This window comes from Dipteris shenzhenensis, chromosome 7, assembly GCF_047967505.1.
Source record: "Dipteris shenzhenensis isolate YYH24624 ecotype China chromosome 7, Dip_SZ_1.0, whole genome shotgun sequence".
Lineage (NCBI taxonomy): Eukaryota > Viridiplantae > Streptophyta > Polypodiopsida > Gleicheniales > Dipteridaceae > Dipteris > Dipteris shenzhenensis.
The window spans coordinates 9109437-9125155 of NC_141602.1; the positions used below are offsets into that span (position 1 = coordinate 9109437).

Here is a 15719-nt window from a genome sequence, read left to right on the forward strand (position 1 = left end):
CATTTCCAATGCTTTTGATGCACAAGCTCAAAATATCAAAAGGCTTGATATGTCCTCATTCACAATTAATGAAATGAATCAGCCCACAGCATATTATTCATTATCTTTACAATATTGGATGTAGTATGCGATGTGCAACACATTAATTGGTACCCTCGCACAACTCTAATCCTCATCATTAGTTCCATCACCTATACTCAAGCCACCAACTACATTAGTTGTCTTAATTGAACAAATCACCGATCCCAATATAATTGCACTTAAAGTACAATAACCAAACACAAGACCATTAACACTAGAGACATTAGTATGAGCATAAAAGCACCCACAATACTAACCATCATCTAGTATGGCAAAACATAGATTAATCAAGTGTCCCCAACTAAACCATGTAAAGCATCCACTAGAACCCCTGCAACGTTCGATGCGATTCTATGATATACTTTGCCATAGTCAACACGACTAAAAATAATAATATCCATAGCAATAAATATCAAAAATAAAATTCCATAACATCCCTCTTGCTTGGATTGCAACTGACCTTAGTTGTGTGTTTGATTGTAGGATTTGATGAGGTTTGGAAAAGTTTCAAAGAACGGTTCGAACATCTACTAACCATCATCTCTTGGACGGTTCTTAAACTTGAGCAGACATTTTGAAATAGGCATTTTCCTTTTGGGCTATGAGATCAAGAATGCTTGTAGGTTCAAGTATCATCATTGAGATGCTCAAAAAGTATATTTAAGATGTTAAATTCTCATTAATCAAGAGATAGTGAATTTAGCCAATTCAAATTTTTTGAGAGATTATTTTATTTATATCTTGTACCAATAAAAAGTATTGTACCACATCCATTCATTCATATTCCTCAATATCTATCCCGTCCCATACTAGTCTGATATTGAGAAATAAATTCAATACTTAATTCTTTAAGTCTTTCTCTTATAGTGTGAGTAGCAATAATTGACATATATTAATATGTGGTCAACAGAAGAATATATGTACATCATTGTCTAATCAGAATTCAAATTTTTTGATCCCTCTTATCATTGACCTAATGTCATGGTATCTAGAAATGATTCCATATGTATTTTCTTCTATAGCTAGAAAATAATACAAGACATTATCTAGTATAACCATCGTTTTGTTTTGAGAGCCGTCTTTTTTGTGTGAGGCACTTACACCCACCAGACATCTCATGGAGAACTCTTTTCCCCCACCTTAATTATTCGGCGCCACCTCAAGTGTGTACCCTCCGTACTTTATAGGAAACTTAGAGAATGGGGAAGATACTAGGACCCTGATGGACCCAGGCATGCAAGACTTGCCTTCTTCGACTCCCAAGCCTCTAGCTCACCATGCTAAAAATCCATAAACTGGTGGGTGCTCAGACTAGAGCTGCCATACCCATACCCATACCACTCTTTAAGATATTCCCAAATAATGCAATAGGCAATGTCACATTATGTGATTCAAGTCAATCATATCCTTTTTCTTTGCTTTGATTTTTTTCCAAATCTCATTCTATTCAATTTAATAGATATTAGCTCCAAGAGACCCGTAGGTTGATGAGCTCCTTCTTTCCTTCCACCATGACAGTGACTGCTAGCACTTCCATTTTGACAAGATAGACAGCACATTGGAGGTGTTGTCCATGAATGTATTGTTTGAGGATATCTTGTTTGTGTGAAGAAGAAATTTAAAATGATGCCTTGACATCTTGAACGGGAAATTGTTGAGCAACGTTGAGAGCATTAGCGGCAATGGGGAAATCTCTTATTCTATCGGATGTGACAAACAAGTTGCCTTTGTTACGGGCAAGATATTCTTGAGCAATGCATACACAAGCTAAGCCTCATGCTAAGTTTGTGGCTACATTGAAAGTGATTCTTGAATGTCATTCCCTTGCTATTATATCTCCCATAAGTCGAATGTACAATCATCTCATGCGGAAAACCTTACTACTCTCACAAAAAGCCACAATGCCAAAGGGATCCAATAAATCTCAACAAAGTCTATTCGTTGAAATTGAGGATGGTATGTGAATCTGAAAATGCACGATTGTTGAATGATAATTAAAACAAGGTGGGGATCCAACTCAATGGACTGCCATGTTATGTTGGAATATTTTTTTTGCGAGAAGAGGCCACATTTGAGGAGCAAAAGTGCACATAAGCACTAGCTTTTGTGGAACAAGAAAGCTATAATAATTTATTTAGTAGCTACTTTATACCATCATAGCATATATGAGTTTAAGTGTCATGTTGCTACATTGCTACTGTTGTGCCTCTTGATCGTGTGTTTCATTTGTATACCGAAGTGTGAAATGGCAAATGTCTTTATTTAATTCAACTTGTAGCTAAAGAGTTGATGGGCTTCGATGTGGTGCGCCTCAGGGTTGATATTGCGGGAATGGCATGTTGCTTCTCAGCACGCCAAATGCAACAATATGAAATTCCTTGGACTAAGAAACTTCCTCTGCCTATGTACTTGGTATGTATAGCCATTTTTTAATTATTTTTTCTTTTCAATTTTGGGGCTTGGAAAAATGTTTCTATAGCAAGCTTAAGTTTCCTATAGCCTCTTAGGAAATTTTCATGAAGTCTACGGTCTAGTGCAAAGTTTTTGCTACTTTAAAATGGAACTTGGATCCTACTGTTCAATGAACTTTTCATAAAGGGAAACATGGGATTAGAAAAACACATGAACATGACACATGACATAGTGTCCATCAAGGCTTTGTCGTCCAATATTGTGTCATGGGCTAGAAGAATATGAAATGTCATCCTTTGATCTTGCAATTCTGACATTAATACCCCTCCCATTAGATACTTTACTATATCAAATAAGCAATCACCTGGCGTATATTTCTAATTCCTTATGAGTTGCAAACCTGGTTAGTTGCTTCATCCTAGTGAATATTTGTTTCACTTTATAGATCTATGTATGCTTTAGTGACATGGCCCTCCATTTTAGTTACGAAATTGCAGGGTGTATTGCATGGCATTTGTACTTTTCTTGATAATCAGTTCAAAGTAAGGAGCATGCTAGAGAGTATCATTATATAGGATTCGCAATGGATCCGACATATATTTCTCCCAAAATTACAAATACACCTTTTTATTTACAAATGACCATACATGTATTTTTTGTTCAAAGAGCTTCAAAACACAAAAAGTAGCAAAGTGATCACCTTCTAACCCTCCATCAATTGTTGCAATGTTCATTCATGCAAAGTATTCATTATGAGTAAACACTCTTTACAATTCCCCCTCTTAAACTTCTCTGTATAGGAGATTAGGTACAAAGGAAACTTGAAGCAACACGGAATTCGTAAAAGAAGATATGTTCTTTGCCTTTTATAGGAGATGTTGATTTTTAGTTTTCCTTTTCTTTCTTTGCATAATAGCCTTTCTAGTTGTAAATAGCCTTTGTAAATAGTTTTCCTCTTCTTTCTTTACAAGATAGCCTTTCTAGTTGTAGTTTTTGTCCAAATAGTCTTTTTGTAAATAGCATGCCTCGTCTTTTTTTCGCCTTATTTGGATGATATGCGCTTCTTTTTTTAGTTCACTTAAGCTTTCTTCCCTTTTCCCTGATGTGTTTTTCAATTTGTCAAACCACAAAGTGTCTGCCCTATTCACGCTATACTTTCTTGAAGGAGCAGATCCTTTGGGAGAATGCTATAGGCTTTGGCCTCCTAAAAACCCAATCATATTTCCTTCCTCTTCCCTTCGGCCTATCTTCTGGGTTTTTTTCCCAAAGGCAAAGGGTGACCCACAACCTAAAAGGGGGAAATCCACATTATGTACAAGATCATAAGTTGTACTCATTGTACATGCTTCCGCTACTTAGTCACTATGCTCACATACGCACATACTATGATTTCTTTTTAGTTTTAGATGCTATCATATGCACCAAACAAAGTCCACAAAAAGGTCTTATGCATGCACCCTCTACTTACCCAATGCAATTTAAGATGGGTGTTGAGGATGGTGTGACAAAATATGAAGAGGGGAGAGGAGAAGACTGAAGATGAGGAGAGAGGGCACAACTAGAGAGTACACCACAAACACCACAAATGACTAACTGTATACTAGATTTAGTTAAAAATGTAGAATATATACAAACCCTTTTAGGGTTAGGGTTAGGGCATCTAACCCTTTCCTTTATTCTTGTTGGGCACATTGTCAATGCTGCCTAGGGATTGTCCGGAACAGGGGCTAACAACCAGAATGGTGGCCCATACATCCAGTAGATATCTCCCGCAGAGAATGTGTAGAATATGCCTGCAAGCCAAGCCCTGCAAAACGTTTCACTTCGCTCGACGGTTCCTCGTGAGCCTGAAACACTGTGCTCCCAACTGACATATAGAGTGAAGATAATTTCCTGCCATATGGCTACTAGTGTAGTTGCTGGTGGAACCTGTTTCCCTCCCATCACCTGATTGCAACAGGTGACCTAGATGTTCCAAGTAGTGATGCTGGACACTGTCTCCCAAACACTATCCTCCGATAAAGGTTGTGCATGAATGCGGCATGAATGCGGAACGGCGGTACGACATCGAGGAAATCAATCCAGAAGACCTGCTCAACATATATCTGTAAGCGAGTGAGAGCAGATCAATAGAGAAAGCATGGCGTCCCTTTGCGAGCCACGCCACCATCCCCCACATGAAGTTCCTCTGCATCCTCTGTCCTGGCCATAATCCAAAAAGTTGTTGTCCAAATGTAATGTGCCACAGGACAGCTCCACAAGCAGTGTAGGATCATCTCCAGCGCCCCCTTTGTACAGCGAACACATCTGCCATCCACCCTCATCTGTTCCAACCAGGGACCTATACGTAGGCCCCCATGAGCCACCATCCAAAAGAAGTAATATATCTTCTGTGAGATCATGCTAGATCGTAGTCGAGGCCAAAAGCGACTGACCACATTCCTGGGAACCTTCTGCTCCAGCTAGTGTCACTCTCTCGATGGGGTCTAGGCTGCTACCTCTAACTGAGTGTGTCTACCGATGCATGTCATGTAAGAAAAGAAAGGCACCTCCTCTATCCTATCTCAATGTCCCAACCACACTAGTAGCCAGAACCACTCTCCTAGGTCCCACTAAATGTCCCTAAGAGGCCTGCCCTCCCACATCCAGAGACGCCAAGCCGCTCCCTCTGGACTAGCTAAGATCGTGGTCGAATCAATGTGCCACACTCTACCCAAACCGCCGACAACCCTGATCCTTTTCCACTCTAAATCCTCCAAGCTGCCAGATCCTCCGACTCCCTCGCTGACTCCCTGTAAGAGGCCCCCTGGTCCTACCCTATAAAACTTGTGTCGGATTAATCCCTAAAGAACCAAACCCTGAGAGGCACCCCCGTCCGCGAGAACTCACCGTCCTAGCAATGGGGGATCCAAGGACTGCACAACCCCTCCCATCATGAGTTAGGGATTGCTGAATCAATCTCGACCATCCATATACCTGCTCCTTGCAAGTGAGAGACTACATGTGTCTTAGCTTCTGTATCCCTTGGGAGCTGTCTTCAGGCCCAAAGGATCTTGCTAGGCCACTATCCCACATGTGTGTCCTCTGCCCTTCAGGTGCCAAAGAATTAGTTGTCTCTCGAACTCTTTCTTGTGGGAAGGGCTGGCCCGGATGAGTCCACGTGAAACTCTACACCACACTCAGATCAAGCTCCTCAAGAATGGAGATCCTCTCTTTGTGAGCGGTGCCTTCGAGAAGATCCACCTGTAAGACTAGTGCGGGTGTTCCTAAGAAGTCCCCTCTGTAAGAGGAGCTTCCAGGGCTCTGTGCCAAGTGTAAGACCTCGAACCACTAGCTTGCCTAGGAGGGCTCGGCTCTACATCTCCGGGTCTATGATCCCCAACCCATCACGCAACAATAAAGGATCATTGTCTACCAGGCCACTCTAGCCCTGGTGTTCCACGTGCCATATCCAAACCCACCAGAGAAAGTTACGCATCAGTCTTGTGAGCTATCGCATGCAACCCCTATGGAAACACCAACAAGATGCAATATATCAGGATGCAAAAGGTAAGACCTGGTTTTCAATTAGAGCTCTACTTGTGAGGGAGAGTTTGATCGAGCTCCAGTATAGAAGCTTGCGCCAAACGCTCTCTAGAACCAGAGCAACCTACTGCTCTTCCATAATATCCATCCCCATTTGACACCCTAAGTATCTCGATGTCTGTCCGCGTGGGATCCACCTGAAGCCGAGGGTTGATATATGATTCAATTACTCAAAAGTTGCACATTTCATGAATCCCATGCTTGTAAGAGTCGTAGATCTCTTGGACCTTCTCCATGACCATGAAGAAACCGACAGATTTGGTCCAGTTGATCCGTGCTATAGAGGCCTTGCAATAAGTGGCAAGAACCCCCTAACTGTCTTAAGGCTGGCAACTTATCCCTCCACAGACAAGGCTGTGTCATCTGCAAACTCTGAGTCCAACAGCTCATCCTCCTATCGGATCAAGAGTTGCATGCCTGAAAGACCAACGGCCTAAGAGCACCAAAAGTATCCCATGGCCTCCGCCACAAAGAGGAAAAGGAAGGGAGCAAGAGGACAAACCTATCGAACCAAACGGGATAAAGGAAATGCCTCTCTTGTGTGGCCACCAATGGTCACCTGACTAGAACTCCCTACATAGAGGGCTGAAACCCCTTGGATCCATCTTTTTGAAGAGCCCAATCTCCTCATCGTACCTTCTAGGAAGGACCACTCCACCTTGTCATACACTTTCTAAGAAGGATAGCGAGAGATTGAGCCTCCTCTCTAGGATGCTGCATTCCCGAACAAAACCAGTCTGTTTGTCGTGGATGATATCTGGATAGGTGGGGCCTCAATCTCAAACTCAAGACCTTGGCTAAGATCTTGTACGTGGTGTCTAGTAGGGTAATCGGCCTCCACAGACAAACGTCCAATCTATGTGTCATGGATGATATCTGGAAGGTGAGGCCTCGATCTCAAACTCAAGACCTTGGCTAAGATCTTGTATGTGGTGTCCAGTAGGGTAATCGACCTCCACTGTCGAATGTCTAACATGTCCTCCCCTTTCGGGAGAGAGCAAATCGAGCCACAACTCATGGATTGTGGGAGAGATCCTATGTCAAAAATCTCCTAGTAGGCTCGCCGTAGCAAAGTGCACATGTGCTCCCCGAAGAAACAAAAGAAAGTCAGAGACAGACTATCCTCCCCGAGGCACTTCTGAGAAGGAAGGGGCTTGCCCCCCAGAGCTCCTCCTCTGTGAAAGGGGCCTCTACGCATCTGGTAAGAGGCTCAGACAGACCACCACTGGAACCTGCTCCCACACTGCCTCCCTAGCCACAAGGGAAGCTAGGGTCTCCTCCTCTGTCTAAAACAAATTCATGGATAAGTCTGTAGTCATCTCTAGAATCTCCTACAGCTCGTTATGTATCTGTCCATGTGATCTCCCATTCGTTGCAACTGTGTCCCTGCTGAGCATGGCCTAGTGACCTGGAAAAATTGACGGGTCATCCTATCCCCCTAATGCACCCACCTTGCACGAGAAGAGTGGTATGAGAACTCAACCCTCCGCACCTCCATGTCCTATAAGATTAGCCTCACGGACTCATATCTCTCGCTGAGCCACTACGAAGCAAGCTCCTACTCTCTAAGGTACTCTATGGAGGCTAGATCTATCACGAGGACGTGAATTTCTAAGCTTTAGGAATTTACGGTGACTGCCCTACCCTCCAACTGATTAAAACAATTCAAAGGACACTTCAATGCAATTGATTCCATGGGCCAAGGCAAGGGATTGAAGGTTAGGGAGGGGTAAAAATCCCTTTAACTAAAAATAGCTCCAGGAGCCACGTTTGGCAAGCTAACTTGTGGAACAAGGCAAAAAGTCAAAATTTGCTTTAAGGCTTGTTTCTCAATCACAGAAGAAGAGTGAGAGGCAAGTCACAGGCTAGGAAAGTGCTCCAAGGCTATTCTATCACATCGCCTTGTTGATTTTCGACTACCAAGGTAGCCTATGGGCTGCTGGTGGGCTACTAGTGCTACTAGAAGCTCAAAAACGAGTTTCGTTTTGTGCCAGGAGCCTCCAAATCAATTCGTTTTTGCTACATGCCTATTGTTTATGCCTATAGCTAGCCTTTCTGTGTGACAAAAACAGCCACGTTTGGTTCTTTTGCTAGTCTTTGACTTGCTAGGACTCCCATGAAGGGTATCAAAGCAGCTAGGACAAACTTGGTTGATTTCTTTCCTACTAGGACTCCCTTGAAGGGTATCAGAGCTGCTAGGTGAGAACTATCAACCAGAATCTAAAGAAAGACTACCATGGAATATTGCATTGGACTAGGATGCCTTCCTGTGATTGCATAGTAGGATGGAATTTCCTTATTCAGTTGGGGTATTTCGGACTGATGCATGACAGTGCTTTTCTTGTATTTGGATGCCTTCTGAAAAAATGATTAAAAAATACCAAAGGGGTGGTAAGTTTAGGGCCAATCTGGTGTCTAGTGCAGGATGAGGGCGATCTAACTCTCAAGTGTTGTTTTCTAACTTGTTCTAGTTTGCTGTGGATAGTTCTAAGTTGCTGGAAATAAAGTATTTGCTGGTTATTAACTGCTCACTACCCTTTGGAGATCCGAAGGCTGATGAATTATGATCGGAGGATCCGACATCGTGATACCTACTTATATGCCAGTGGATCCCCCTCTGTGTAGAGCCCGGTCCCCAACATCGAACCGATCTAGGCGCTCCAGCAACCCGTCATGTCTCCTCTGCCCAAAAGAAAAGTGTCGGCTTCCTAGAGTCTTAGTAAACTCTACCTCGCACCAGGGATCTCTACCACTGTTCGCAAAAACAAACTACTCCCAGATGCTCCTCTCTGCTACTTCGAAAAAAAGGTTAACCCCCTCCCCCCCCGTCTCGCTTGTCCTCCACAAACTCTAGATTGTTGGAGTTGCCTCCAACAATCCACGAGTCGACATCTAGGACGCACTTTGTCAAGTGTCTCCAAAGGGACGACCAGTGTTGTCTACATGTTAGTGCGTAGACATGCAACCCTATCTTGAGGCCTCCCGCGTGAAGGCCCATCTGTATCAACTCGCCTTGATCAAAAACCTCAAAAGCCACTGCTTGCGAGGATACAAACCCCTCTGCTCCTGCGAATTGCTGGAAACCAAACCTCGAGCCCCCTTCTAGGGAGGAGGTGGTGGCGACATGCGATATCAGCACTTGAGAACATATGCTCCTAGATCAAGAGGAGGTCAACTGACCTTCCTACCACTACTCTGCAAATCCTGGCGAAGAATAAGGTACTAAGGCTAACTACGTGCACAATCGTGAGCCCATGCACGTTCCAACTCACCATTGTCCAACTCATGAGGAAGATGTCGAACAGAACAAAGCTCACCTATAGGTGGGAGCTTGTTCCACGAAGCGAGACTTCTGTGATTTCAATGGGGGCTTGAGGGGGAGTAGTCTATGGTTGTGTGCTTACGGACCCAAGTAGCCACCAACTCTACGACCACCTTCCGAGCCCATAGCATCATGAAGGAAGAGTCTGTCCCAAACGCCTCTACATACTGTTGTAACGTCCAGTGCTCCTATGTCGAATGAATCTTCGCTTCCAGGGACAGTCAGGTCACTCCTACTGCCAATCCCGAACCCGATCTCTCTAGAGTGAAACCAAGCTGCTGGAAGAAAGTCGACGAGCCATAGGAGAGCCACAGGTTCAATCCATACGGCCCCATCCACTCGTCCATCATGTGCGAGACAACTGCTCCTCTATCATGTCATCAAAAATCTCCGACGTCCACTTGTCTTCTCCTGTGGAGGCAAACTCTACACCCCAGAAAGGATGAGTGTGGAATCCGATCAAACGCTAGAATCCCCTTGTAAGGGACGTCCAAGTTACAACTTCGAGTCTTTAACCTGAGAAGGGGACCTACTATCTCCTGACTCCTACCGTGAGGCCGAGGTCCTCTAAGGGGGGGCTCTAGCCTGCTCTCCGGGGGAGGGGCTAAGTTAGAGGCCAATATCTTGCCTTTCCTCGAGGGTGTGGATCCAAGAAGTTCGGATTCTGCTCCACAAGGGTCTGTGAAGTGGCTGGAGAGCTCAGCTAAAGGAGAAAAGACACCCCTCCCATAGATAGTGACCTCCTGAATGTGATCACCCTCTAGAGCTAGACTTGCCTAAAGCCACTCTTGAATCTGCCTCCTCAAGGGTGTCATCCCAACAATCCGTCATACCACTAAACTATCATGAAGAGATTGAACTGCATTCTGAACCTGTTGCTTGTATGAGGGGGAGAGGCAAGCTTTGGGAGTTGAGGATGCTGCCATGAAAGCTACTTTGGCCAGACCAAGGGGTCACCGTCGAGACATTGCTCCCCAAAAAACTATCACTAAGGCTCTGCTGCCACAAGGAAGAAAACCAAATTAAACAAGCCTGCCAGAGAAATGCTAGCTGGGCAGGCTGCAAGTGCAATCCAAAAGGAGAGTCCCGGAGCCTGGCTTCAGGGCGAAACACTTCCCAAGATCTTGAAGTGTCCATCACCCAATATTCCGTTGCTTGACACTGAGATGAGCCCGAGGTGCAATCTTTCCGTACAAAGTCATGTGCTGGGTCTATCCGTAGCCCAAGAGCTCCTCTCAAGGCTGCCACAAAGTCAGATAACCTCAAGGGGGGACCACACCTTCAACTATCAGCAGTATGGGCGCAAAAGGGGGGGCTGTGAGCCACCCTCTCCTACCCAAGTGTCCAAATACTTCAAGGGGGGCCTCACCTTTCCCTTGCAGCCTTACGAGCAGCAAAGGGGACAGAGGACCACCCGCTCCTAGCGGCTTGGGCCACCAACCATAGGTGTGGAGTACGTGACCCCTCCACAATGCTGGCTAGTGCGAGCAGGTCTGCTGAGTCGAGGCTGCAAATGTTGGCAATGCAGGTCAGCACGGGCTGGGCGAGCTACGTGGGAACCAAGGGCGTGGCTGAGGCAGCCAATGCAAGCTGGTACAGTGAGCTACAGACGGCGGGCTGGGCACCAAGCCAGGTGGAGGGGACTGCCTGAGAAGAAGAGGCGAGGGGAAACATGGAGAGGCGATGGTGATGGAGAGGGAAAGCAAGGCGAGAAGGGGCGGAGCTATGGCGGGGAGGGGAGGCAGTACAGGCAAGTAGGGGATGCACCTCTAAGAGTTACAACAGATTTGTTCTTGTCACGTACTCAGCACAAAAGAAAGCTGGAAACTACTGAACCCACTGACCAGCCAATGCTTAAGAACAAGTTTCTCCAATTGAGAAGAGGAAACATAACTGGCAGAGTTGAGCAAAAGGTAATGGGTGTTCAAAGCAACAAATAGCAAGAGCATCCTAAAACAGCATCTAATTCTGTGTGCAAGAAATGCATGGCAATGCAGATACTTTTTTATTGAAGGAAAACTGCAGAATAACATTAGCTAGGATCAGAAGTACTGGATGTATCAGTGAAACAACCTGAGTAGGTGACCTCAACATTTGTCAATTTCCTAGTACGACCAAATTATGATCATACCTTTGAGCGCATTCAATAGAACATGTCTTTAGGGAGATGCAGAATTGGAAGCTCAATCTTTATGATGGAGCTTGATTTCAGTAGAATAGCTGTTTGTGTTCTACAAGCAAAAGCTCAATCCTTATGCTGAAATAAACTTCAGTGGACTGCTAGACATCATCACATTTTCTGTAAAGAAAAATATAAAACTATCTGGAACTCTTTTTAAGCGCTCCTTCCACAATGGAGCAACTGCCAAAATGGACCTGGAATGGTGGATCCAAAGCCACCATACTGTGACTTCAGATGCAACAATGAGTACATAAAGATGCTACCATAATTGAACCAATTACCTGTATTGAATGTAAGTTCTTGACAGATCTATGAACCTTCCACTACATTCATTGCTGCAAAGGAATTTCCTGCATATGGCTTTGTAAAGACTCAATTTACTAGGATCTTTTAACCCTTAGAAACTGCCGCCATATCTTGGTTCCTTGCTCGCCTCCAGTTCACATCGCTTAGGTGATTACAGTGCCTTGTCTTTGATAATTGACACTCTCAGTATGCCCCCAATCTACACAAACCTCTTTCGAGAGCATGCCACAAGATCATCATGATATACTAATCAGAAAATTTGAAAAAAAAGGCAAGTCGATCCATCTCCAAAAGATCTCAAACCAGCAGATTTTATGACTGCTCGGCATAAGGGACAGGTTCGCTCTCTTTCAAACCTGACAACCATGGCCCGATATGTCAAGCCTCTCTCTCTCTCTCTCTCTCTCTCTCTCTCCATAAGGGAACAAATATGCAAGATGAAAACCAGCTTACAGAATCCAGAGGGTAGAGAAAGGAAGGCACACAGATATCCGAAGCAATCGCCTGATGAGGCAGAAAGAAAACAGAGGACCAGAAGGACGTCAAGTAGACACACAGCACATGTACGCCATCTTCTCCCTGCTCTAGTGATGCCCTATGGGCCCTGGTATGTGCCTTGTAGGCATACTTATAGGCACTTAGTTTGTTTTGTGCCTTTTATGCCACATAGGACACTTAGTCCTATGTGACACCTAGGACACTTAATCCTAGGGTCTAGCTACAAGTACTATGTACTCTTCTTTCATTTTTACACTAGTTGATGTGACGACGGATCTTCTTCGACCCTTGTACCTTGTACTTGCTCTTTCGTTTATCAATCCTATAGTGGTATCAAAGCCAAGGTCTACACTTGTCTTTCAGCTCTCCTCAGCCCCTTGAGCACTCCATTGCTCATTGCAAGTCTGCTCCTCTGCTGGTCGTCACTGCTCCAGCCTGTTCGCCGTACAACCTCGTTGGATCTAACTCCTGCCACCGGACTTGCACCTGCTCCTTGTACCCCCATCCGTACAATCCGTACGAATGTATGGACGTCCATACAAATCTTGCGTCAATCGTTGTACCTGCGCCGTACGTTGTGTCTGTTGCATACGATACATGTTTCGTACCTGCTCCATACATTGTACCTGTGCCGCCGTACAGCTCCGTACCTACGTTCCATCTAGTTCCGTACACTGCACTCTGTACATGCGCCGTACACTGTACCCGCACCGTACATTGTACCTGCTCCGTATTTGCTCCGCACGTTGTACCTGCAACGTACACTGTACCTACTCCGTACATCCGTACAAGTATATATGTAATGTCCGTACAGGTATACCTGCAGTGCTGTCCGTACAGCTCGTACTTGTTCTACACGTGCGAAGCTATATACAGGACATTCTCAAAATTTGGGGCTTTTGAGGGCTTTTGCTGCCCTTACCTTCCTTTTACTGTTTGAAGTCTTATCAAGCTATTTCAACAGTTTGGAAAGCCTACCTCTTGAGGTCTATACATTCGGACAGTTGGACTTTTGGAGTCACTTTGTGGACAGCAAGTCCTAATTTTGCAGTTGCAAGCGTTGAGGCTATCTTTTGGGATTTGGTCTGCAATTTCTTGTTTGATTGCAGTACATTTGGGTCAGATTGCAGGATATTGAATCACTTTTGCAGGACATTGGGTTAGATTACAATACATTGGGTCACATTTGCAAAAATCTCAGTAAAATTTGGGGCTTTTCAGCATTTGCCCTCTTTTTGGCCTATTTGCCCTAATTAAATTTGGGGCTTTTGCCAGATTTGCTTTTTTTTTGCAGTGAACATTGCCTAACACAATCACATTTGGGTCAAATCTGCATTTGCCCTTTGATTTGGGTTGGAAATTTGCAGAACATTTATTTGCAGATATTTGCTGTCATTTTTGAACAGCCAGCTCTTTGTAGTGATAGCCTTGAGGCTTTTGGGTTTTCAGGGCTTTTTCAGGGTATCACATTTGCAATGGCTGGCAACAATCATAATCTATTTGGCATTCTTCGGGAAGATGATAAGTTGGATGGCACCAACTATCCGATGTGATCTTATCTCATGAAACATATTCTTGTTCCAAGGCATTTTTGGAATATTGTTTCTGGGGTTGATCTGAGGACAGCCAATGCTACAGTGGTTGCCTCTACTGCTGGTCCCTTTGCAGAGGGTACTCCTCCTGATGCCTTATCTTTTAGCACCCCTGTTGCTGCTCCCCAACTCAAGAGACATAGAGGTGTCCTATCTTCCCACAGAGGACAACATAGCAGATCTATTTACAAAGGCACTTCCTCGTCCCAAGTTCGAAGTCTTCCGACATGCTTTACACTTGGTTCCCTTTGTTACATGATCTAACATACCTTGTACATTCATAGGTGGCTATATCCTTTTGGATGAACAAGTGCCACCATGACCAAAAAATACCAGGTATTCGAGACGTTTCCAGAATACTTCAGCCCATACCATGGAGGGGGGTTTGTAGGCGATCTTCTCCCTGCTTAGTGATGCCCTATGGGCCCTGGTATGTGCCTTGTAGGCATAGTTATAGGCACTTAGTTTGTTTTGTGCCTTTTATGCCACATAGGACACTTAGTCCTATGTGACACCTAGGACACTTAGTCCTAGGGTCTAGCTACAAGTACTATGTACTCTTCTTTCATGTTTACACTAGTTGACGTGATGGTGGATCTTCTTCGACCATTGTACCTTGTACTTGCTCTTTCGTTTATCGATCCTACAGCACAAACACCCAAGGATTTGCATAATTTATTCAAGACGCCACTTTACAATTGGGCTGCTACATAAAAGAGTTTTACAACACTATAAAAATATATACTAACCACATATAGCTAAATTGGCAATGTAAGAAATCCTAGATTTACTATATTTAGAACTGTGCTAAGGAACAGAAAAGAGACTGAGATAGCAGAGAGCAAGGAATAATTATATTGCTTGAATGTCTGTAGGGTGGATGTGATTGTCATCCATACAATTTGGCCTCTCTTATATAGAGAGTGAAGAGTCACACATGAAAAGGTGTGTACTCCAAAGGGTATGTGCATGAAGAGGTGTGTACCCCTTGTGAAGGGTGTGACCCTTGATGAGAGGGTACATTACAATAGGAATGTCTCTTCATTAGAATGTCTCTTGTGAAGGGTTATGCCTCATTAGGAAGTGTCCCGTCGAAAGGTCATACCCTTCCACAAGTGTCCATTCATTAAACCATCCATAAGTCTAGAAAGAGAAAGGAATACGTCACAGATCGTGACATCCCCTCCCACTCAAAAGAAGACCCTGGTGGAAATAATGAACTGATGTAGAAAATATCATGGTAGATTCTGAAAATACTGCTGTAAAAGATCAGGGTACTGCTGTAAGTCTTCATCAGACTGCCAAGTAGCGTCGGAGTCGTCCAGATCTCGCCAAAGAACAAGGAATTCCGTGATAAGTCAATGTCGAGTCTCTCGCTGTCGATGGTCCAGAATACGCTCAGGAATAAGGAGAACATAATCGTCTTCGATTTCTGGGACATAATCACCTGCAGGAGGGACTGCTTCATCGCCTGGAATGTACGTCTTTAGCCAAGAAATATGAAATGTTGGATGGATTTTACCCCATGATGGTGGTAATTCCAATTTGTAAATTAAAGGTGAATTTTTCTTGACGATCCGAAAAGGTCCATAGTATCTTGGTCGCAACTTAGGAAATACAGACTTAACCGTCTTATAGCGATGTGGGGCTACAAATAATAGCACCATGTCACCAGTGTTAAATTCCAGGTGACGTCTATGTTTGTTGGCAGACCGTTGATACCGCTCTTGCGCTTTTCGCA

At 44.3% G+C, this 15719-nt stretch overlaps 1 protein-coding gene across 1 annotated transcript in view; it reads right to left on the reverse strand.

Moving 5' to 3' along the window:
• Positions 1-11692: 11692 nt before the first annotated feature.
• The window catches only part of LOC147899908 (uncharacterized), a 52967-nt gene continuing 48940 nt past the window's right edge, over positions 11693-15719 (reverse strand). The window contains exon 8 of the mRNA XM_087376979.1: positions 11693-12244. Within this exon, the coding sequence (XP_087233105.1) occupies positions 12139-12244 (106 nt within the window). The 3' untranslated portion in view covers positions 11693-12138. The remainder of the gene's footprint in view (positions 12245-15719) is intronic.